At 38.8% G+C, this 26232-nt stretch overlaps 1 protein-coding gene and 1 long non-coding RNA gene across 6 annotated transcripts in view; one reads left to right on the forward strand and one right to left on the reverse strand.

Annotated features, from left to right (window-relative positions):
- Positions 1 to 1488: 1488 nt before the first annotated feature.
- LOC106545990 (uncharacterized) lies at positions 1489 to 25855 on the forward strand. Its single transcript, XR_015696420.1, has 3 exons — positions 1489 to 2466; positions 22013 to 22085; positions 25746 to 25855. It is a non-coding gene; the product is annotated as an uncharacterized LOC106545990 (long non-coding RNA).
- Positions 18308 to 26232, reverse strand: part of SLC4A1 (solute carrier family 4 member 1 (Diego blood group)) — a 63250-nt gene continuing 55325 nt past the window's right edge. For all 5 annotated transcript variants that reach the window (XM_087713419.1, XM_014062719.2, XM_087713421.1 and 2 more), the window contains 3 exons: positions 25733 to 25902; positions 23373 to 23546; positions 18308 to 20189 (listed from right to left, as the gene is read on the reverse strand). In XM_087713419.1, coding sequence (XP_087569545.1) covers positions 20109 to 20189; positions 23373 to 23546; positions 25733 to 25902 — 425 coding nt within the window. In that variant the 3' untranslated portion in view covers positions 18308 to 20108. The remainder of the gene's footprint in view (positions 20190 to 23372; positions 23547 to 25732; positions 25903 to 26232) is intronic.

The raw sequence follows: 26232 nt of genomic DNA on the forward strand, positions 1-26232 counted from the left end.
GACTGGACATCTGTGTGTGTCATGTGTTTATCTGTGTGAATGTGTGTATATCCCAATTAAAAAAAAATCTTAAAGTAGCTTACAATAAAAATTAAAATAACATTTGAAACAAAACATTAAAGCATTTTTTAAAATTTGTAGAATAAAATTAAATAGCAAATCCATTATAAAGTAGAAACTGCAATAGGAAAAATAATCTTACCAGTAGCAGATTATATTTTGCCTACTGATATTTTGCAGGGAGGCAGTTACCTGTTGCAAAAGAAATGGTACTTTCTTTTGCAATACTGGATACTACCAACAAATTACAGGTCATATGTGATTCCATAGACAAAGAACACAATTCCAGATCTAGTGTTGTTTTGCAAACCTGTGTCACAAATAAAGATCTAAAATATGAATCCTCATGGATTTTAATGGTTTTTAAACAGTCCAAAAGTCAGCAAAAATAACTGGTTGCTTCTGTTTTCATTGATATTTTGTGTTCCTGTGCTGGAAAATTATGTCCAAGGTACAAATACACATAGATCTTCACAATTCTATATGACACTTGTCTGAAACCACTGTCCATATCGATAGATGACTGCACTTTTTGAAGCTGTCACAATACCAAAATACCTATCCCAAGAACATATCCTTGTTAACTTTCAATATAATTATACTGCTCTAATTCAAAATTCAGAAAAATCACAGATCATATCTGGACAACCGAACTATCTGTTTATTTTTGACAATTCTATGATGCAGAGCATAATGTAGAAATTAGTAATTTCTGACATAAAGCTATGTCCGGTTACAAGAAGAATCATAAAATTATGGTTTGGTTATTTAGAGTGATATCTAGTAGAAAAAACCCATAGATTTAAGCATGGGTATTTACAAAAGGATTTTTTTTAGTTATGTTGATAAACCATATCTTTATGCTTCCTTTTTGAACCACTTGCCATAAGCATGATTCCTAATTCTTCCTAATATCCAGGTATTTGGGCCTCAGCAGCAGATTAAAAAAAATAGTTGATTGTCCTAGTACAACATATGGATGTAGTTGCAAGTTGTTATTTGATCATCATTTTGAGTCTTCATTTGCAGTTATCCACTCTATAAATTTTATGACGTTATTCTACTATGGGGACACTGCGAAATGCAAAATTCTTTAAACAGAGAATCTGCAGTGATCCATATCTGGCTTTTGATTAAGATGACTCCATGAAATACATACATACATGATGTGCAATTTTAGATTGTTCATGAATACACATGATGATTTGAGCAATCTATTGATCTGAATTTTTCTATAGTATAAAAATAACTAGAGCATGTTTTTTCTGGTTCGTTCGGATATGGGAACATACTGATGAACTAAAATTAGTTTGTAGGTGTACTGTAAAAAGTTAATATACTGGATTTTATTATATCTGTTGAATTACATTGTAACAATATATTGTGAATAGTTTCTTTTATGCATGGAGGATATTTGATAGAAGCTTCACTTGGCTCTGATGGAACAATGAATTACATTTCATAGTCAATGTTTTCACATTTTAATAGTATCTAATTCTTAATAGCATTTGATACATTTGTTCATTCTTAGTATTGGGATATTGGGAATTATATTTCTACAGAAATGGAAGCCACACATGGGGGTGATGGAAGGCTGAATTAGTAGATCTCGGTAAATTACAAAAATTATATTCTTGGTGACTTTGTGAGCAGCACATTCTAAGAATTCATATGCGATCAAGCTAAAGTCTGAGGCACTTTAGTTGCATCTAATGTTGTTGGAGGCAATTGAATTAAAACCCTTGTCTTTATTAAGATTGAACATCCATGTTTAAGTTCTGGTCTAGAAATGTACCCAACTGATGTTTTCAAAGGGAAGTATAGACAATGAAGGTTGAGTCTTGATTCTCAGATTAATTCCATTGAACAAGAATTAGTAGTATACATTCTACCATTTCCAAGCAATTATCAGAACATTCTTATTTTTTATAAATACCGTAACTCTGACAGTGAGCATACCTAATACTCCTTTCTCCTCCTGATTTCCTCGCAACAACCCTGTGAGTTGAGCTCAGAGAAAGTGATTGGCTCAAAGTCACCCAACCAGCTTTTCATAAAGTGGGCCTGAAATTCATAGTGTCCTGATATCCTGCTCAGAATAAGTAGAAACTGAATTATGTATGATTTATATAATGGTGATATATTGGTCTCTTCAATGATTATATATATGTAAGCTAATATTTAAATATTTAAAACTATATTTGTACAACATGCAAAGTTAAAATGTGATTAATTGGATTAATTCATCCTTATGGATACATTCAATAAAGATGGTTCTTTTTTCTTCAGTCTGAATCTCTTCTAGATGTGTGGATTTCACCTCCCAATGTTCCCCAGGTACTGTGGCCTCTGGTGAGATTACTGGGAATTAAAGACTATATGTGGATGCCATGGGATTGGAGAATGGTAGGTTATTATGGAGTATAAACATAACTATTGAATAACATGAGGTTAAAACAGAATCTTGTGAAAATTTTGCAATCTAGAGGGCATGTTTTTAATTTTTAGCGATATCAAGGGAACATGATTAAAAAAACTAAGGCAGCTTGGGGAAAGGAAAGTTCAGTTTAATTACTATATTATAGTTCACAAATCCAACATACATATTTAGACAAGTAGTTTAAATACAATAAAATAAGATTAAAAGGAAATAAAAGAAAAAGAGGGGGAAAGACTATATAATAAAAGGCCATGAAAATGCTATAACACTGTAGTGCTTTATGCAGTACCCAGGAAACTATACCCTCCCAAAAATCAGCCTAGAATTAATTGGTCATTAATAACACATATGTTCTACAGGTTGCAAATGTAAATTTTGCAATAGCTTGTGTGTTATTTTTACTTTTTATCTGCCAGATTTTTTTTACATAAAGTTCATTCGGAGTGTCCAGAGAATGGTCTATTGAGATGTCTATAGAGGTTATAGGAGAATGACATATAGGCCAATGATTCAATATCCACAGAGCAAAAGGACTAATTCCTTTTTCCACAGGAAATGTTTTGAAATTTATTTCTAATATAACATAGCAAGATGTCAAAATGCAGTAGCATTAAAAACCTACAAAATTTATTAGCTAAGCTGGTTAAAATATATTTGGCTAATTTGAAATAGAACTTCTAATCTAAAATTGGGTTATAACCTAATTTTATATCTTCTGATATTTTATCATATTCAGTTTGCAATTCCATGCTAAGGATTCTTTGCTTAAGAATAGTCTTGTCTCTCTTCTTGTCCCAATGAGGGCAGTACTTTGTTATGAAAATTCCAATTTCTGTATTTTATCTTCAATTTTTAGTTTTTAGGTATAGCAGATAGAAATTAGTCAAACAAAATAAAAATGATCAAGACTTGGGAAACAGAATTACCCGTGAGGACATTAGTTCCTATACTCATCCTCCAAAGCCCAGTTAGATACCAAAGATTAAGATTTAAAATGTTTATCTCACAGGATCAATTAGAACTGGATTTCTAGAGTGAACTAACACCAGCCTAAGAACATATTACAAATCCTCCAAGGCCAGAGGTGGTATAATCATTCTGGATTTCTTCATGGGCTTTGATATCTTGATCTATCTACTAGGATTTAAATGGGAGGCACAGTTTTGGCGTGATTTACTTTTCTTTGGGATCAGTTCCAGTTGGTGTTGACGGAAGAGAGAAAAATGAGTTCAAAGCTCCTACATTATATCTATATGAAGCTGCTGGATAAAGTCATGCATAGCATGGGGAACCTCTATAAAGGTCAGCCCTTTGAGTAGATCAGATCAGGAAACGGTAGCAGCAAGAAATATTAGAATACTATTTTATTGATATAGGTTATAATAACTGTATCTTGATTCCTGTCTGACTAAGTTATGCAGCCTAAGTTTTGTCTCATTGCTTAGAGACAATTGGAGTAGGTAGGTAGGTAGAGAGAAGAGAATTTAAGCTCAATCTTGGCAAGATGGGGGAGAGTTGAGATGCCAGGATCATCCAGACTTGCGATGGTCGACCTTTTTTTTCTGAATGTGGTTGCACCGGTGTGCAATTGTCAGCCCTTCAAGGTAGTCTGGTCTAGGATACCAAAATACAAATATTAATACTACTTTTATTATAAGGTAACAGTAATAGAATCTAACTCCCGCTCCCTTTATCTTCATGACAGTTAGAATGGTCATGTCTGAGATACTTTCTCAAATTATTATTTTTTATCTGACTATACTTTTGATTGCATATTTTCCTTCAGTTCCTGAGAGTTATTCCTTTTGCTCATTATAGCAGTTTGGGACTCTTCCTGGACTTGATCAAAGAGGAAGTGGCATTTGTGACCAGGAACATTCATTTCAGGCACTAATTGTATTCATTCCTAAATTGAAGGCTCTTCTCACAATTAATTTTGTCTTCATCACCTTGCGTTTGGGACTATTGCAATGTGTTGTTCAAAGGGTTGCTCTTAAAAACCATTTAGAAGCTTCAACTAGTCCAGAATTCAGTGGCATGAGAAGTTATAGGTAAGCAATGATATGCTTTCTTAACATCTCTGCAACACTAGCTGTACTAGTAACCATAGATTTCAGATACAGCTCCTCAAAATCTTTATTATGGCCTTTAATCTAAAAAGTGCTGTGTAGAAACTCATGCACATAAAATTATTATTTAAAAGTTAGCATAAAACACAACAGTATTAATAAAATTAATCTAATAATATTAATTAACAGTGGAAATTACCAAGATTAGCATCAATCTTCAGTCACATGTGGGATAAAAGGACAGAATTAGGCAACCTGCAAAGATACAGGTTGGATAGAGAAGTGACAGACAAATAAGCATTGTGATATCTACTGGGTTCATTCTTTAAAATAGAGTAGAGCTGAGATGGCGAACCAATGGCATGCCTGCCCAAAGTAGCAAGTCAAGACATGTCACCCAGCCATGCACGATGATCAGCTGTTCTTCACAGGCATGGCAGTGCTGAAAATCAGTGTGGGCATGTGTGCCAGCCAGATTGTTAGGTGTGCATGTGCTCCAGAACCTGGAAGTTCAGCTTTTCCAGAGCGTGATCCTTCACGTGCGTGGCAGTGCTGAAAACCGGACTATACATGTGCACTGGCCAGCTGATTGTCGGCTGTGCCTGCATGCTAGAATCCAGAATTTTGGCTTTTCCAGAGCGCAGCCCCGACAAGCATGCATGCGACATTTCCGCACAATCTTTTCGGCACTTGGCACTGGAGTAGAGTCTGCTTTGGAAGAATAAGAAGAACTATGATAATGTAAATGATGGTAATAGTAATTCCAAGGGACAGAATTGAGTGGATACCAGTTTAGGGCAGAATATATAGTGTTCTCTATTTCTTTTTCTCCACAACCACAACCCTATAAGACAGGTTGGACTGAGAAGCATGAGTGGTCTAAAGTCACTCAGTGAGCTTCCATGATTGAAAGTAGATTTTAATCTGACTGCCCCTGGTGCCAAACCTACACCTTAATTGTTATCCCCACGTTGTCCCTCTGGCCTGACTTTACCCAGCAAGCTTTGTGACTACAACTGAATACGAACCTTATTTAAAGAGCTATACTAATGACAACACAGATATTCTGGCATTTGTATGCTAATTAATATATGTAGTGGAATTAAAAATTTATCCAGGAGCTAAAGATCTTGATAAACTGCAATTTTGTAACTTCATATTGGATTTTTCTTTTAAATTCCTTTGCTCAAGGATGGCTAATTTAAGATCAATAGGTGAATGTTTTTGGGAGTGGAAATGTTTTTTTCCACTGTTTTTGAAAATTTATCAGTTTTATTTTTATTTTATTTTATCCAGTAAGTTTTGTGACCGAGGCTGAATATGAACCTTATTCACAGAGAAATGTTAATGACAAGACAGATGGAATTATCAGATGTATGTTAATCTTATTTGTATTGTAAAAGAGTACTTTCTGGATAACCAGGTATCAATTCATTCTGATACCTACTTTGATACTGACTAGTGCTGGATTAAATAGTATCAATCTCAGTATGAGAGTTTGTTACATGTAGTGTCATCGGGTATTCAAACAAAATATTTTAGAACGTTAATACCAACATTGGTAGATGGAGATATTTATATCATTAACTTTTAAAAGCTGAAAAATATCCTAAAGTTATTTCACAATCTTGGCCAGCTTTATGTCAAACCTAATCTAAATAAAGTACAAAAAGGATTGCAAAACAGCATCCTGATTGTGTCCTAATGGACACAATTACATTTGCATGCTTTGTGCTTTTCAGATTATTCATTCGCCATTATTTAGGTATTTTTAGGTATTTATTGGGATTTATATGCCGCCCTTTTCCCTGAGGGGACTCAGGGCGGCTTACAACGACAAGGGAGGGGAGGTGCAAGGTCAAAACAAAACAATATGTGAACAACAGAAAAGTAATAAAAACCCAACTTTCATTCAACAGTCAAACACTCGGGCGGGTAATTAGGAACCTATCCCCAGGCCTGCTGGGAGAGCCAGATCTTGAGGGCTGCGCGGAAGGTCTGGATAGTGGTGAGGGTGCGGATCTCCATGGGGAGCTCGTTCCATAGGGTCGGAGCAGCAACAGAAAAGGCTCTCCTCCGCGTGGTCGCCAGTCGGTATTGACTGGCAGATGGAATTCGGAGGAGGCCCAGTCTGTGAGATCTAATTGGTCGATTTAGGGAGGTAATCGGCAGAAGGCGGTCTCTCAAGTACCCAGATCCACTACCATGGAGTGCTTTAAAGATGGTCATCAGTATCCTGAAGCGCACCCGGAGACCAACAGGCAGCCAGTGCAGCTCGCGGAGGACAGGTGTAACGTGGGCGAACCGAGGTGCGCCCACTATCACTCGCGCGGCTGCATTTTGGACTAGCTGTAGTCGCCGGATGCACTTCAGGGGCAACCCCATGTAGAGCCCATTGCAGTATTCCAGTCTAGAGATCACAAGGGCTCGAGTGACTGTTGTGAGGGCCCCCCGATCTAGGTAGGGCCGCAACTGGCGGACCAGGCGAACCTGGGCAAATGCCCCCCTGGTCACAGCTGACAGCTGGTGATCAAAGGTCAGCTGTGGATCCAGGAGGACTCCTAAGTTGCGGACCCTATCTGAGGGGTGTAGAATTTGACCCCCCAGCCTAAGCGTTGGTGTATTAGCCAAATTATTGGGGGGGAAACACAACAGCCACTCGGTCTTATCCGGGTTGAGCACCAGTTTGTTAGCACTCATCCAGTCCTTAACGGCCTCCAGACCCCGGTTCATCACGTCCACCGCTTCATTGAGTTGGCACGGGGCGGACAGATACAATTGTGTATCGTCCGCATATTGATGGTATTTTATCCCGTGCCTCCGAATGATCTCGCCCAGCGGTTTCATGTATATGTTAAATAGTAGGGGGGATAGGACCGAACCCTGAGGTACTCCACATGTTAGGGGCCTCAGGGACGATCTCTGCCCCCCCACTAACACCGACTGCGACCTGTCCGAGAGGTAGGAGGAGAACCACCGCAAAACAGTGCCTCCCACTCCCACCTCCCGCAGTCGTCGCAGAAGGATACCATGGTCGATGGTATCGAAAGCCGCTGAGAGGTCAAGGAGAACCAGGATGGACGCATAGCCTCCATCTCTGGCCCTCCAGAGATCATCGGTCAATGCGACCAAAGCGGTTTCTGTGCTGTAACCGGGTCTGAAGCCGGACTGGAAGGGGTCAAGATAGCTAGCTTCCTCCAAGGCCCGTCGAAGCTGAAAGGCCACCACCTTCTCAACAACCTTCCCGATAAAGGGAAGGTTGGAGACAGGACGAAAGTTGTTTAAGATGGCTGGATCTAACGATGGTTTCTTTAGGAGGGGTCTCACCACCGCCGTTTTGAGTACGGCGGGGAAGTGCCCCTCCCGAAGGGAGGCGGTGACAACCGCCTGGATCCAGCCATGTGTCACCTCCCTGCTGTTAGCCACCAGCCAGGAGGGACACGGGTCCAGAATACAAGTGGAGGCACTTACAGCTCGGATGGCCTTGTCCACATCCCCAGAGGCAACTTCCTGGAACTCAACCCAGAACTGATGTGGCAAATGATCCTCCTGTGTCTCAGCTGGATCTACTGCGGTGGAGTCCAAGTCCGATCGAAACCGAGCTACTTTGTCCGCCAAGAATTGAGCATAATCCTCGGCCCTGCCCTGCAAGGGGTCTCCCGCATCCCTCCTATTAAGGAGGGAGCGGGTTATCCTGAACAGGGCGGCTGGGCGTGACTCGGCGGACGCAACCAAGGAAGAAATATATGATCTTTTTGCAGTTCTTAATGCTCGGACATAGTCCTTGGTGCAGGTAGTTAAGAGTGCTCGGCTTGCCTCGGACCTATCGGACCTCCACTGGTGCTCTAGGCATCTCCTCCGGCGTTTCTTCTCCCGGAGTTCCTCGGTAAACCAGGGAGCTCTCCGGGATCCACTGACCCGGAGGGGCCGTAGTGGCGCAATCCGGTCGAGAGACTCCGACGCCGCCGAGTGCCAGGCGGCAGCCAGAGTCTCCGCCGAACTGTGGGCGAGGGTATCAGGAATAACCCCAAGCTCCGTCTGGAACCTCAGAGGGTCCATAAGTCGCCTGGGGCGGAACCACCTGGTCGGTTCCTCCTCCCTACGGTGGGGGTTTGGCCTCCGGAAGTCAAGCCTCAGTAGGTAATGGTCTGACCACGACAGGGGTATGATCTCATTACCCCTCAGACCAAGATCACACATCCACTGCTCCGAGAGAAATACGAGGTCGAGCATGTGACCCGCTGCATGGGTTGGGCCCCGAATTACTTGGGTCAAGCCCATGGCTGTCATGGAAGCCATGAACTCCTGCGCCCCATCAGAGCGTTCACCGAGCGATGGCAAGTTGAAATCCCCCAGAACTATAAGCCTGGGGAACTCAACTGCCAGCTCGGCTACTGACTCGAGGAGCGAGGGGAGGGATGCTGCAACGCAGTTGGGAGGCAGGTACGTTAGCAGCAAACCCACTTGACCCTTGAGGTCCAACTTTATCAGCAGAGACTCACACCCGACAAGCTCCGGAGCAGGGACCCTACGAGGTAACAGAGACTCCCGGATTACAATAGCCACACCGCCACCCCTTCCCTGGGCTCTCGGCTGATGAAGCACCTGAAATCCCTCTGGGCACATCTCTACAAGGGGGACTCCTCCTTCTGTGCCCAGCCAGGTTTCAGTAATACATGCCAGGTCTGCCCTCTCGTCAACAATTAAGTCCCGGACGAGGGGAGCTTTGTGGACAACAGACCTGGCATTTAGCGACAACGGCCTGAGACCAGGGTCCTGAATACTCGCGCCATCTGGTCTTGGAGTGGGACTCCTAGGGCCGGAAGGAGGGATCTCTGTAATGTAGCGAACCCTCCTTCCCCGGTAATGGCCAGCCCTAAGGTCCCCGCCATATCTGCCTCTCCCTGTCACGACCGCTATGCTCCGACCCACTCCCATGTCCATGGTCCCCCCAACCACCCCGGTTCCTCCCGCCTTCCCCAGCAGGTCCTCCGAGTCAAACATACTCATTTATCTACTCTAGCAATTCCCACGTAAAAATTTAAAACATATAAAATACAAGGGTAACAATTACTAAAAGTGGGCCATTCATTCAATTCCAGCCAGCCCCCATACACTCAGCATTCAATTTAAAATTGCGCAGTTATAGTATATAATACTAGTAATGATAATATGGGAACAGTGGAGGAAGCGATGGTCTGCTCCTCTCCCTTCTTATGATCTGGGGAAATGTCCTAAGCCACCAAGTCAAAAGTACATAGTGTATCAGGTGGCTATAGGCAAGCGAGATTAAATATAAGACTCCAAAGTTCATAAACAACATCCGTATAGTCTTGTCCCACTGGTGGAGGTTAGCGGGCTGTATATTCGAGAGTCTCTTTCCCAAGGACATATAAGGGCCCCAATGTAGGGGACCAGAGTTCGAGGCTAACTTGCACCGCTCTTGGAAATGGAAGGAGAAATGCTGGTATTCTCGGGGCTCAGTCCTTATCCCTGTAGTCGCCATCCTCTATTGCTCCCCGCTAGTTGGCCGCGGTCCTACTCCTCCTACTAGTTAAATGGGCAGGGAGCAAAGTCCGGAGGGGGCTACAACGACAATAGACAGCAAAGCAGCAGATGATAAATAGTAAAATGGCAACAGATAGTCCAGTGAGCGGAGATAGATCCGAGGGGGAGGGGGGGCGTCTAAGGCAATAGCAAGCCTTATTATATCAACTTGAACATGCACTCTTATAAATGCTTAGTCACATCCCTTCTCGTTTTTTGTTTGTTTTTTGTTTTGGTTAGAGGTATCATTTCAGTCATTTCACTTCTCTCAGTTCCTCCATGAATCAAGGAGCTGCATAAGATTGGGGGCTTGGAAGAGATTTTCCTGGAATAACTTCATCCAGCACTCATGGCCCTTCTGTGTTTTACAGATCCACCAATTTTCCCCCATCACCTTTATAGTCCCAGAAACTAGGGAGGCTCTCTCCTGAGATGTCTGCCACATTGCTTTTGTGGACTAAACTGCCTCTTACCTGACCATTGGCTTGTCTGCAGCTCCTCTTCCTTCTGTCTCTCAAGGATATTCTCACAGATCATTATAAAGGGACAATGCCAGGTAGCTAGACTGTCAGTGTACCATCAAGTGCCAACCTGGTGGTGGTGTTTTCTAGTTCCATACATAGTCATGACAACTTGTTGATGTACACCAGTTCCATTACATATGCCATTTACTAAGCCAACTTTGCCCTCTCTAATGGTATATGGTAATGACTATGGGAGACGGGTGTGGGAGGGAGAGTCACAGTCAGAGAATAGTCAGATAAGAAATATCTTCTGTAGAAGGAATGTGGGCATTCTTTCTGAAGTGAATTCAAATGCTTATTTTAAACCACAGCCTCATTTATGCCCAACTTGCTGCTCTATTCCATAAAGGTAAGAAGCTTTCTGCCTAAACTGAATACAATACCTTTTTCAAGTTCCAGAGTTAGCTTTAGTAATGAAGTTCAACACTGTTTTTTTTTTCTGTAGTGGGACCAGTATTGTGAAAGAAACTAGATTGAACTGGATTAATGAAGAAACTTATTTCTTCATTAAAATAGTTCTGGACGAGCTTCAAAACGTATTTTTCCACCTACATTTTTAGGATTTAGATGTTTTTAAAATACTTTATGGGGTTTTTCAATTTTTATATATTTTTAATTTATCCAGGGGGAATGTGGGAAGATACAGTCTATAAATTTGTATAATAAATAAACAATGACTTGACACACAATCAATGTGATGGAGATTGCGTTCTATGGTGTTACATAGACATACAACTTGTCACAAGAAATATGTGGCAGGGTTGGCACAAATTTAAATAATTTGTTGTAAAAATAAAAATGAAAAAACTTACATGGAGGGCAAAATTTGCCCCGAGAAAAGAAAGTTGTCTTTCATCAGAAATAGCATATGCTGAATTGGAAACAATGATCTGCACTAAACAAGCTAAAGTTCAAAGGCCCTCTTCCTGTGTGCTGTTCAGTTCCAGCTCAACACCCACACATTTTTTTTCCAATTTGATGTACGATAGTCATGAAGGTAAATAAGTTTGTGTAAAGCATTAAATTAGAAACTGAGACATTAGTCACTGTAGTCCGATTACCAGTCACTCTCTCATAACCCTAAGAGTGACAAGAGTATGCAGTGACAAACCACTTTGAAAAAATCTTGCTAAGAAAACTAGAGGCTTGTCCAAGCAGTTGCCATTGACTCCAAGGCGAGTAAGCAAACTCCACCAAAGTTACTTCCACAATGAACTAGGGCTAAACAGATTTAGGATACTCTTACCTGTTAATTTTACAAATAATTCAAGATGGTCAACATCTTCCAACTCACCTTCTTCCTTCTATTTTCCCCCCAAAACAACAACCCCACGAGATGAGTTGGACAGAGAGACAGTGACTAGCTCGTAGTTACCCAGCTGCTTTTCATGATAAGGCAGGACTTGAACTCATGGTCTCCAGTTTTCTAACCTGTACCTTAACCACTAGACTAAACTGGTTCTTATGTTGTATCAACCATTTTTATACTGAACTGGAGGATTAGTTTGATCTTTAGCTTGCCATACAAAGGCAAGTATAAGTTTCTTGTTTCTTGTATTCTTGGAGTCACAAGAATCACTGAGAAAGGGGATTCAGATGATCATTGAACAACTTGTCAACAGATTATTATTTGGGGACTGGGTGGTAGAACTGGGGGGAAAACCCTCTTTATATTTGATTTACTTAATTTATTCATTTCTTGCATTTCTGATACTTCCATTTTCATCAAAGGGTCAGTGTACAGTAAAATGAAATCTGTTTCAATGTAGCTATTGAGTTTCTATGTAATACTACAAATTAGTAAAAACAAAGATGAACTGTAACACTTTATATGTTTATTTGAAAAGTGTGATTAAAAAAAAAAGATTTGAGTATCATCAGAACTAAGCCATAGTCCCTGATGCTCGGCCCTCAAAAAGTGAAGATCCAAAATCTTTTGTTTAAACTGCCTCTCGTAACAGCACACTCCGAGCTGGTTTCTGATCAAATCTGTTTGCTGCAGAACTGAAGACTGTGTTTGCCTGTTATAAAGACAGTCAGTTCATTCCTTAGTGCATATCAGAGCAACCATCTAGATCCTCCTTCCTGTGGAGAGTTTTCAGTCCCTTGCCTAGTAAAGCACATCTGATGAAGGGCCATAAAGCACTGAGTGAAACTTGGCTTTATGCCAATCTGAAATAAAGAGCTTTACCCTCTGCTTCTGTACAACAGATGTGTGTTTTATTCTTATAACGCACATCTCCCTCTGGTGGTTGGAGGGCCTAAAGAACAGGATAGGAATCGGAAGTGATTTGTTACGCTGAGGCAGTTGAAAATCCAAAATTAAGGATTTCTCCTGGTTAGTCTGAATGAAGGGAAGTCTGATCATAGTTTGCCCTCCAATATTATTAGTAGATGTTGCCAAAAAGATCACAATTGCTTTCTTTCAATAAACAGCAGTAAATAATTCTTTTTTTTAAGGAGCTAATTTAACATTGTTTAATAGTCAGCATTTCCTTTATCATCTGCATGGAGGATCCAAGTTCTAATCCATTCTTGGTATTTTATATTAGCAATTATTATTATAGTTTCCTACTTTTCCAAGAAGTTCAGCCAGCAGATAATTTCTGCATAAAAACTCTGGGAGGAAATAAGATGAGAACAAGCATATGCATGCCTTTTATTTTTCAGCCTATCTATATCATTGCCTATTTCTATCTACACTTTCGGGACATCCTAGATTGCCCTAAGTGAATTCACCTTCTGCAGCCTAACACTGATATAATCTTCAACGAATTATCTGATATTTGCAGCCAGAGTGCAGGAGTATAAGAGTGGGGCAGGAAATTTAAAAAAAGCAAAATTTCCATCTGTGTAAGAAAAAAGCAAATTTTCTAGTTGCACGGTTGCAGGCACCATTTTTACTTCATTGAACCTATTCTAGAAGCTTCTGCCTGGTTTGTAGTTCGGATAGAAGAGAATATCTGTAGTTCAGGGTTGACTATAGATCCTTGGTGCTTTTTAAACTTGGGGATTCTCTTGCAGACATTTATCAAACTAAGTAACATCATTAGTGCTAGTAGAGAATGCAGTTTATTCTTATTTTTATATACTAGTGGTTTTGCCCTGACAGTTTTGGTGGGAATGGTCTTGGTGGTTCCTTGATTAGGCTATTGTTGACTTCCTGATCATTGGTCTAGTGTTGGTTGATGTTTCTTTCTGCTAATATGAGTGTTGATTGCTGTTGGTGGGAAATGTTCTGGTGTTTTGAGTTCTGTTTTGACTTTTTTGAGTGGTATATAGATGTTATTTATTCCTATGTGCCTGTTGATAGCTGATTTGTCTGAGTAGCAAAGTTTCAGGAATTCCCTGATGTTTTTGGACTTGAATTGATCTAGGATGCTCACAATTTCCAAACTGAAACTATGGTTGACTCTGTCTATGTGTTGTGAATTAAGGAGCTTTTGTCATGTTTTCTGACTGTGGATGTGCTCTGCTAGTCTTCTGCTTGTTTGTCCTATATACACTGTATATTATAAATGACAACTGCCCTTCTGGGGCTCTAAGTCTTTTGGTTTACTTAGGATGTTTTGGAGGGCTTTAGTTGTTTTTTGTGCTGTGATGATACCATGTGATTGCAATAGTTTGTTAGTGATTTCTGATGTGTTTTTGATATATGGCAGTATTATCCTTCTCACAGCCTGTGTTGGTTGTGGTATGATAGGTTGAGCATTTAAGCGCTGTTTGATAAAGTTGCACAGGTATCCATTTTGTTGGAAGACATTGTATAAAATGATCTGTTTCCTTTTTTTCTGATGTTCATGGTTGTTGCAGTGTGTTTGTGCTTGTCTAAATAGTGTTTTACACAGCTTCTTTTATGGGAAGTTGAGTTGATATTTTGGTAGTGGAGCACTTAGTTGGAGTGAGTAATTTTAAAATGGACTTTTCTAATCTGCCATTACTGCCTCTGTGATGAGGATATCTATAAAGATAGCTTAATGTTGTTTTCTTCTTCCCTTGTGAATTTTATTCCTTTGAAAATGTTGATAATTTCGTGTGTTTTCTCTAGTTGGTCCTTTAAAAAAATGACAATGGTGTCATGTACATATTGGATCCATACTTGGAGTTGTATGTATGGGAGTTTGTAATGGTTTGCAGTAAATTCGTGGAACATGCATTTTGTGGATTTTAATATCCCAGACAAGTCCCAGTACTTCAAAGTAGACCAGAGTATGAAACCAAAATCTTGTAGGCCAAAACTACTTTTTGCAAGCTTAGAGTACATGATGTAATTACTTTGAATGCACTCCCCCTCTCCCTCCCTTTATCTTTGTGGGAACTAGGGAAAATCTTATCTGAGATACTTTCTCAGAATACATTTCTGTCAGTCTCAGCACTTTTCTATCTGACTGTAGTCATGGCAATGGCTCTTTCTCCTATTCCTCAAGGCCATTCCTTCTTCACTTTACACCAAATTATTGTTTGCATGAAATGCTAAACCCCTAAATGAGTGGCATACCACTATTTTTGTCCTGCCCCACATCACATATAACATTTTCATTAAGCTTGTAGCTTGCCATATTTCTGGTCTCGGCTGCAACATTTCAGATCACATTTGATATCTTGGTCTCGTATTAGTAATCTAGTGTTTTCCAGCCCACATCCTGATTTCTGACTTAAACCTGAAATGATTGCTAATTGGAGGTTTCTTTAGTTTTATTAACAATAGATGTTCCCACAAGTACATTTATCATTTTAGGCAGGGTTTGTTGTACTGATAGGGTTTGAGAATACCTCATATTTATACTTTTAGATGATTTATAGAGCCACAGATTTAACAGCAGTGACTTTGGATGCACTGAAAAATTTAAAACCATCATGACATCAAAAACAGTAATTTCAAAACAAAAAGACATCACCAACAAAACTCACCTAACTGCCTAATTTCAAAGTCAAGGTTTTCAGAGCCTTATTCAAATCTCTGGATGGATGAGATTCCATAAGGCAAATGCAGTCATAGAGATGGCACAACTCCAGGGACTTACAAGATAGAATTGTTTGATGAAGTGGACTGGAGCATACCAACCCTACTGGACTGCTTTGGTGGGCAGAAACAATGGGAAAGAGGCACTCACACTAATATACAAGATTTCATTATATGTTTCTTAAATATGCCAATTAGTATAGTACACTAAATTAAAATGTATATATTTTATGATGTTAATCAAATAAGTCCTGGTTCAATGGGGAAGCAAGCACTACATCTATTAATATTTCCCCATATTTTTATTTTTATTTATGGATGGCATGGTGGCTCAGTGGTTAAAGTGCTGGGCTTCTTGGCTGGAAAACAGGCAGCCCTGGTTCGGAACCCAAGCTCCACACGATGGGGTGAACTCCCATCCTCACTCCAATTCCTGCCAATCTAGCAGTTTGAAAGAATACAAATGCAAATAGATAAATAGATACCACTTTGGTGGGAAGATAACAGCACTCCATGAGGTCATGCTGGCCACAAGATCACAGTGCTGGCTGAATGACTGTGAAATGGAGATGAGCACCATTCCCTATAGTCAGCAACGACTAGTGGAGGAAAATCAGTTGGGACTCTTGCTTTTTATATATATTTTAATTTATCTTGGGGAAAAGATAACTTCAGATTCTTTTCACTGTATTTTCAGTTGATATTATATCACAGATAAGAGTGTAGATTTAAGTGATTAAATGCTCCTGTATATAAATATTATTACGAGTACTCTTCTTCCTACTCCTGCTGCTCCCATTAATAGCAATAACTGCTTATAAAGTATCAGGACTGGCTGTAATTCCTAAGATTTAAGTTTTGTGTGGTCAGATTTCTCATTCTCTTCTAGTTTTGTTTTGGTGGACTGTAAAACTTCACTTAGCACTAGAAATAGAAACAAGGCTTTTATCTCACCAATCTGTTAGAGGAACATTAACCGATTTCCACTAAGAAGACTTTGAGGGGAGCATTAAATTACAGAATTACACTTTTTCCAAGTATTATTCATAGTTGAAGAACTGTGAGTTTGGATTGCAAATACTCTGCACAGCTTATTTGTTGTTATTAAAAAAAAAATAGGTTTATTGCGTCTGGTATGGCTCAAAACAAAAAAATCACTGCAATTATATTGGATTAATCATGTCTAAATTAAAATAAGGTCACATAAAATAAATGCAGCACATTATCCCAAGATCTTGTTTCTTGATGACCTTGTTAAAAAAAAATCTGATATAGCAGAGACAGCAAAGCAAATGAAATATTAAATATGATTTTTAATAAGTTATAAAAGCCCATTTTCATTAAATTAGTGTACACCTTTAGTTATGAAGGAAATCCCACTGCAGGAAAGGGGATCCTCTGTCTATAACATGTTAATAAGTAAGAGACACTGGAGTGTGATTAAGTTGTTGAATTAGGGCTATGATGAAAGCTATATTTGATCACAGAAATTTATACGGTGACTTTTGGTCAGCTATTATCTTTCAGCCCATCTCGCCCCACATCACAAAATTGTTGCTGTCCTGAGATATTAAGAGAGAGAGTATCATGCATATCACTTTGAACTCTTGAAGAATCTAATGAATAAGAATTTAAAAACCTGATATATCATCCATCCATCCATCCATCCATCCATCCATCCATCTATCATCCATCTATCTATCTATCTATCTATCTATCTATCTATCTATCTATCTATCTATCTATCTATCTATCTATCTGCTATTTTAACCCACTGAATTTAGTTGTTGAGTTTGTATCTGTTGCACTACTAATAAAGACAAAGCAGTTCATCTAGACTCCTATATGCTTAAATAGCAATGAAAATGATACTATAGGATTAATATAGAATAAGAATCCTTTTAGTTTGTTATTGACAATTATTATAAAATATTTTAGGATACAGTGGCTTTCTATTAATTCAAACTGAAATTATCATGTTGAATTCTATTAAGGGAGAGGTTCTGAACCCATGGTTCCAAGGCTAAATACATTTTTTTGTTTTGGTTTTCTTTATCCTCTTATAAAAGGACCTAAAAATCTCACAAATCAGAATATCAGCCCCCCCCCCCCTCTTTTTAACAGAAATCACTTACAAATTGAGAAGTTCACATGAAGGACATGATAACACTGGTCATTTCATTAATTTATGATGACATAATATCTTTAAAGAAGAAAATTTCAATTGGCTGTCAGGACTAATACATACTGATCCTGTCACTTTTTATACTGTATACCAAATCCTTTATTTAAAGCCACATAAGCTAATGTCCATATTTATACTTTGGGGCAGTAAGTTCCATAAATTGTTTATGTATTGCAAGAGGAAGTATTACCGTTTGTTTTTTCTCCAGTCCTCCTAATCAAATTAATGTTAAGCAGTGCATGGTTAGAACCATGATTCATCCTGGATAATGTAAAATAATAAAGAGAAAGTATCTTAGTCATGCACAGAAAGTTTTCACTCGTAATGCAACACAATAGTAGTCTATGCATGCCTGGATTAGAAAGCAGGCATTGACAGGTTGAAGGACTCCAGATATTGTTGACTTTAGCACCTTTATTATTTTTTAGGAAATAACAAATAATAATATTGCTGAAATGACTATTACCAATATTGAATTTATACCACCATGAGAAACATTTTCAAAAATTCTAAGGAGGAAATGGAACCTGCTGCATTTATTTAGATCCTGAATTAATATAGATTCTACATTCATCACTATTGCTACAATCGTGTGGGAAAAAAACCCCATAAGACGACAAACTTTCAATGGGCAACATGTGACATTTCTAAGAAGGAAAAACGTGGATTGCCAAAGACCATTTGAAAAGTATTTGGGCAAGCAAAAGTTAACGAGGACTCAAAGCTTGATTCAGAACAACACCCAATATAGAGATTTGAAATGAGAGAGGGAAAAAAATTCTATATTGCTATATATAAATTCTGTTGACGCATGTGAAATTTCAAGGTATGCAAAAAGTAAACCCTATTTTGCAATAACAGTCTGTAAATTGAGCCTGTTTGCAGACATTATCTTAGAATGGCTTCTTGGATGCAGGAATATTTGTTTACCTTGGACTGGTTAATAAGCAAGACAGGGAAGGAAGGACTGATTGGTGAGATTTACATGATTTTTCTATTCTTAAGGACTAGTAATTGGTATTTGATTGGAAGCTAAGAATCTCTGGATGTTAATATGCACCAAGATAGTTGCTTATGCTACCCTTTCAAATATACAGTTCTAATTATTATAATCTGGGATATACTATTTTTTTGGCAAGTGGCACATTTCTCAGATAGGGACTTAGATAGATGCCAGCTTAAGGAAAAAAACAGTAGCATTTGTTAAAATCTAACTACAAGAACAAGCAAGCAACAGAAGTAACCAAGGCAGGACTGTATTTTTGGATGATGCCTTCATCATATTAGCATAATTCAAGTTTCAGTGGGAAAGGGAGTAGGATGAATTCACAAAAAATGCAAACCATCTTCAAAGAAAAAGATGACTAGCTTTCCAGGGAAGCCAATTTTTCAAATATGTCATCCCCACTTGACAAGCTGTGATGGATTTCGTTCATCTGTCAGCATTTCACATCAAATTAACATTCTTGATTCTTGAAACCTGATGTTTCTGCCATTTCAATTCCTGGTTTCCACCATGAGATTAGGAGTGTTGCTTCTTTCCATTGTGAATAAGGCACCCTCATTGTGTTTCTTCTGTGCCTCATTTTCATGCTCCAGCTTTTTCCTATTCTATAATTCCAGTGATTAAAGAAAGATCTTATTGCCTTTTCTTCTTAGCTTCAGTTCACTCTAGCAATCTGAAGCATTCACTCTGATGGTCCATCAGAGATCAGTGATGGATTTTCAGCATTTCTTTCAAAACACATTACAGATATTCATTGGTGTACAAGGTCTGGCAATGTGAGTAATAAAAATGCTTCTTATCTTGGTAGAAAACTAGATGGGTTCCTCTATGACCGATAAAGCTTCTCACACACAAGCACACAAATACAGAAGAGAAGCATCTGTGTTATAGCTGCATTAAAAATGGGAGTCCACTGTTAACATGTATCATCTCTTCAACAATTCTTGCATATCTTGGTACTTTTTTCCCCTTCTGGGAAAGTACATCTATTTCCTAAATCCTAAGAAAGAAATGTTAAGATTCACTATAGAACTATAATTGACTGGGGGAAAATATGTTTCTTAAATCCTACAGGATCCATGTGTTGACAATCATACATATTTACACCACCGGAATGTTTGGCCATGTGCAATCAATGTATGTATGTATGTATGAATGTACGTACGTACGTACGTAGGTACGTACGTACATACATACATACATATACTCTGATTCATATAGCTATATGGATATCTTCCTCCAGATTCTGATATCCAATGTTTTTTGGGAAAAAATTGGTTCCTCATTTGCCTAGTGGCAGTAGCAGCTGGGTGCTCAAACAGGCATCTGGACTTCATCATAGACATCTTGGCCTTCTGTCTCATCAAAAGTCACCTCAGCATCATCAGCATCCAACTGGAAAGTAATGAGAGAAGCACATTGAGAAGCTAAGTGAGGTTAAGGAAACAGTGCTGTATGTAAACCTTGAAAATCTTGATTTTTTTTTTCATTTGCCAAGGATTAAGTAGTTTCAAATAGTCATTACATATGAAGTCAGCTTATATAGAATCAGATAATAATTAATAAGTTAGTACTATTTACTTCATTGGTGTGCAATCTTTAGCACTACATTTGTTAAGAGCTGCTTTCTCCAAGCCTTGGAGGTGCTTTCAGCGGCTCTCCAAAAGTTACTAACAAAGTTCAATATTCAATAAAACACTGAAAAATGAAATGAAAAATATCAACTATATGGGGAACAGCTGTGATAACTGCAGTTAATTATATTTTACTTTTAATTTTGAATCAATGAAACCTAATTTATATTTGATACTGCCTTCACTTTCTTCATCCTGGCTCTATCTATTTTGTAAAATATTGCCTCTGACATTCCACCTAAAGATTAGATAGGGCACTAGAGATTTAAAAAATGGCAACTCTCCAAAAGACAGAGGTCTCAACCCTTCTGTTGAGTTCCTTTTAAGCTGGAGATATCAGGACTGAATTTTAAAACACATGATTCTCTGGTGAGCATTTAAATCATGAGGAAAAAATATATTCAAGTGGATTCTAAAAGTTGACAGGAACTTAATAGCACATCTAATGGTGCTAATTATCACTTTCAAAGCCCTACATGGCTTGGGACCAGATTATTTGAAGGACTGTCTTTTCCCAGTCACATCTACCCACCCCAACTGAGCGAAGAGGCAAGGAATGTTATGGATCCCTTCTTCTAAGAAGTTCCAGCATCTTGCATGATCAAGCAGAAGGGACTTCTCCATTATGGCTTCTATCCTATGACACATCATCCCTGCAAACATAAAATTACACCCCCCCCCATTGTGGCACTCTTTCACAAGTCCCCAAAGATGTGGCTTTGCCAATGGGCATGGTGACCTCTGGAGCCCATTAAATGGCTCATTTAATTGTTGTTGCTGGAGAGTGGAAAGTTATTGTTTTTTTATTGTTTTGTATTGAGCTTTTATTCTTGTAAGTGACACTTGGAGTCACTGAGAGTGAGGTGGGCAGCCATCTATATTTTCTTAAACAAACGAACAATGTTGTTATTTCACCAATTCATATATACCATATTTTTTTGGTCTATAAGACGCACTCCCTCCCCCCCCAAAAAAGTAGGTAGAAATATCTGTGCGTCTTATAGACCAAATACGGCCCTGTTTTTGGCATCCCAAAATCCCCGCCCACATCCCGTTTCCCCCCAAAATGTGCCCGCTTTTGGCAAAAATGGGATGTGTGAAGGGTTTGGGAAGCCTGAAGATCACTCCTGGGAGTTTGGGAGGCCAAAAATGGACCTGTTTTTCACAAAAATGGTGACCTGTTTTTGGCAAAAACAGGACACACAGAGGTTTTGGGAGGCCTGCAGAGTGCTCCTGGGGGCTGGGGAGGGCAAAAACGGGATGCAGGGGGGGGTTGGGAGGCCAAAAATGGGCCGTTTTTCACAAAAACGGGATGTGCAGAGGGTTTGGGAGGCCTGCAGATTGCTCCTGGGAGTTGGAGAGGGCAAAAACCAGATGCGCAAAGGCCAAAAATTATTATTTTATCTTGTTTTCATCTTTGAATTTAGGTGCATCTTATAGTCCGAAAAATATGGGTATTCAACTTTCCTATATGGTTCCTTATCCTTATGTTGTGGTGCATCCTCATTATTAGTGATGAACTGAAGTGCACAGAAATAAAATAACCACAGACCAAAATAATGCAAATTCTTTGTGTTCTCTCAGACACATCAAATTTTGGATCCATATGTAAAAGGAGCTTTGGGCCCAAATTAATTCAGAGGTGCCAGATATGGAAGTGAGTATGTTTCCTCAATCATGCCATTCCACCATGACTAACAAAAAGAGTGAGTGTTTACATGCACTATGTAGTAATTTGGGGAAAACTAAGGACATAATCTTAGAGACAATTTTGCTAGACATTAGAATTCAATAAAATTAAAAGGAGACAGATCCAGTGACAGGTAATGCTAATGGAACACCCAAGCTGATGAACATGCTGCTAGTAGACCTGTTCCAATACAATATGTATTGTAGGAACTATAGCAGCAGAGGAGTAGATTAGGATGTATTTTTATTTATTTATTATATTGCAGCACCACCACCACATCCCAACCTATAATATGGGTTCACATTATACATGAAAATTTTTCATCAAGTTCAGTATGAGGGGAAAACATAATGACCTCTGCTTTTACTATGCTTCATAGAAAAAAGATTTATTCACCTTGCATTATATCTATACAGAAAGACAGGCTGTTCTTGACTTTCTCATTCACACACATCTATAAGCATCCAAGGTGACAAGTTGTATGGACCCAACAGATAAATCAATTGGTCTTGTACTTTAACGCTTTTTCTCAGAGATTAAAAAAAAATCCATTCCACCTTGGCATCAGTAGTTACCAAAATGGATGTGGCTACACCTCATGAGATTGTCCTCTAGCTTGCATGCTTTGACAAGTTATTCTTATTGGTGCCATGAAAATTATTGGTGTCATGAAATCTTCTGGAATGACTACAAGATAAGCTGTGCGAAACTGTCTATCTCAGATGCTAATAAAAAAAGAGCTTCCACTATGTCATAAGTGCCTCATTTTGAGAGACAGCACATGCACAGTAGTGACACCCCTTGCATGTTTCTGCAGCCTCTTTTTCCAGAAGAGCTCTGCTCTGTCCTTGAATTGGCCATAAATGTGGACAATTCTCTGTTAAAGCTCTTCTCATAGGTGGCTGCGACTGAATTTCATGAAAAGAAATTGCAAACTTTAAATAAGAAGTGAATGTAGACATATTTCTCCTGAGCCCACCATCAACTGCTTTGGGCAGCCCTGCGTTTCAGAGGTTTTGAGGGAAAAAACTGGGATGTATTGCTATATGAGTTGTAGGTGCATGCAGTACTCTTTTTAGACTACTTTCAGGAAAGTTAATCATTATTGACCTGCAGGTTATGCAACTCAGAGCTGCACTTTAAAAAAGGCAGCTGCACATGTCTTTTAAATAAATAAATACTTAAATACGCACATAAGTTTCCCATCAGAAGTTCCCATTACTGAGGGAGAAGACAGAGCACCACAGTACTTACACACTTGAGCTCAACATCTGTGAAAATGAAAGGGAGCAGGAAGAGTCGAAGAGGGACAGTCAGAATGAGTATAAAAGGCAAGGCAAGGGAGGCTGGGCTGGATTTCACTCCCCACAGCAATCCTAGGCAGAGCATCTGGGTGAAGGTGAAGATGTGCATGCGCCAGGTCTTTACCTTTGGGATGAAAGGAAAACAAGAATAGTTGGCAACATTAGCAGCTCTTTCCTTCAACCAATGGCCAGAATCAATACTGGCCTGGCAATGGCGTTTAATTTATATGTATGTGAGTACATGTGTATAACTGGCGCACCATGCAAAAACATATTTGATTATTTTTTCTTGTTGCACTGTGTAAGTCCAGGCATTGAGATTTGTTAACCATAGTACATAGTCACACAATTATGTAAAAATTCATCTTTTATGTTTTGAGCATTTTTATATTCTTAGAACTGTAAGCCACCCAGAGACACTGGCTTAGATGGATGGTTGCAGAAACAGAATAACTAGATGAAATCCAACCATCAAAATTGCAACCGCAAGGATAGTACAAATTATGGCTTAATCTGGTATGTGAATTTAGCCATTATGGGCTATGGCTTAATGTAGGTTTGAACTTTATTGTGGCTTATTCAAACGGCTAGGCTTAAACCAGGCACACATCTCTTGATCAAATCACTGTGAGCATTCATCTGTCAAACTCTGGCCCTCACACAATTCCAAGATCTCAGGCAGAAGCCTTTCCCAGGCCTACTATAGTAAATTAGATTGTGGCTTTTCCATATGCAAAGCATAGGCTTTATGACTCAGTTACCAACTTTCCTGGTCATATTTTGGTTTCCTGTGATCTTACAAGCACACTGAGCCATAAATTAGGCAGCCATCTTTTAGCCCATTAGCCCAATAGCCTGTTTTGCAAATTCAACTTTTGTGATTAATCAGGAAGAGTCAGATACATAGAATGACTTGAGTGATGTACAATGCATCTGATATAGTGAGCTGTAGCTCACAAAAACTCCTATGCTTTTTAATAATATTTGTTAATCAGAAAAGGATTCCTGATCATTTTGCTACTATTGACTAATACACTTTCCTCTTAAAATGCCTTTGTCATTAATTTATGATTCAATGGCTGTATTTTTATGACACCTTTGTCCTATGATCAACTTAAAAATTCTGGCAAAGGTTTTACTTAAAAATTCTGGTTCCATAATACTCCAATTATAGCCTTCTAAATTGGAATACGGTTATGCTCAAGCTTTGATACAGGAATCTATTATACTTCTGATCAAGCTTACATATGGTGTTGTAAATTGGCTAGAATCATTTAGGTGAGATGGGTGGTGTGGAAATTTAATAAACAAACAACAATAAATACTTCAATGCAGTAGGTAAACAAAGGTCAGAAAGAAGTATATATTTCCATTACTTCTTTGGCTTGTCTATAGACACTTCCACTCTTCCAACCCCGCCCATGATTTGAACCTGTCTATATAATCATTTTTATGCTTGCCAAACATTGAGAACAAGAAAGAAATTTCAACTTCCAGCCATCCAGTAGCAGAGGCTGAAAAAAATTGATTGCTGCTTTGCACCCTGAGCTACAGCTGTTCCTGGAACAATCAAAATTTATACCACATAAAAGTGTAGGAGTGAATAAATTGCTTCTCTTATCTCAGGTTTTCTAGCTCTTCACAAATACCTCCCATGAACATAGCCTCCCTCCCTCCCTCCCTCTCTCTCTCTTCCTTGAGAATTGTAAAGAAGGCATGACACCATGATTCTATAGCCAAGCTCTTTTTCCAACAGCTATAATTATGGTTATAGGGTTTTAGTGTAAAGCCTCTTAAATATGGGCATTAGGAGCCAGAGGTATAAGCCCACTTGCATCCATAGGAAGAATGTAGCAAGAATTTTGATGTGGACTGTTTATCTAAGAAGGGGGAATCAGCACAAATAGGACCTTTTTTTAGTTACAAAGATAGTAAAACTAGCTAGAAACTGATAAGAAAGATCAAAATCTAGTTTATTGATATAACCATGAAAATTAACTTCAGATGGGAAGTGATAGGATAAAACAAGAGTTCCTGTAAATCGAAAAATGATTCACCTTGAAACTTTGCAGAATCCCCAAATTACGAATTGGAAAACAGTTTTCTATTTGCACCACAGCAAATGCAGAAGATGATCAGCATGGTTTCCCAAGGAGGAGAAGTAATATTAAACTCTATGTGGAAGTCATAGACAAGATCAGGGACTAATGTTTAGGGAGCAAACTTCTTGACCCATAGATTTATCTCACTTCAGCAATTCTCAAGCTCACAGCTCAAGAAAAATATTGTAGTTATGACTTCAAAGCTTACTTTTGTAACATAGGACACATCTGGATGGTATTTAGGTGGCTTCAGCAAAAGAAGTATGCGGTCATATAGTTGAATGCCATTGAGAGATGTTACCCCCATATAAAGAAAGATGCCAAAGAGTACTGCAAGTGGAATCAGCTTCAAGATGGGTTCCATGAGTATGGACAAGCCTGTAGGTAAGCAAAAGACAATACTCCAGATTAAAGATATTTAATTTTAAAATATTAATGTAATTAAAGATTATACAATGCAGATGAATCACCCCATTGGAATGGAACAATTGTAACATTATCCTTTCCAATCAGAGGAGATAAGGAAAGTAATCTTGCCTACCATTCTTACTCATATCAGTTGGGGACAAAAAGACATTCACAAGCAGAGCACAAAGTCAGTAATCAATCTTCCTAGTGACTAGGCTCCAGTTTTGGCTTATCCAAGGTATATATTTCCCTGGAATGCGAAAGCTGTCCTTTTGCATATTGAGTTAAGCACTTATATGT

The sequence above is a fragment of the Thamnophis sirtalis genome, unplaced genomic scaffold (assembly GCF_051295495.1).
Source record: "Thamnophis sirtalis isolate CommonGarterSnake01/CBP01778 unplaced genomic scaffold, rThaSir2_p1.2 scaffold_4, whole genome shotgun sequence".
In the NCBI taxonomy this organism is placed as follows: Eukaryota; Metazoa; Chordata; class Lepidosauria; order Squamata; family Natricidae; genus Thamnophis; species Thamnophis sirtalis.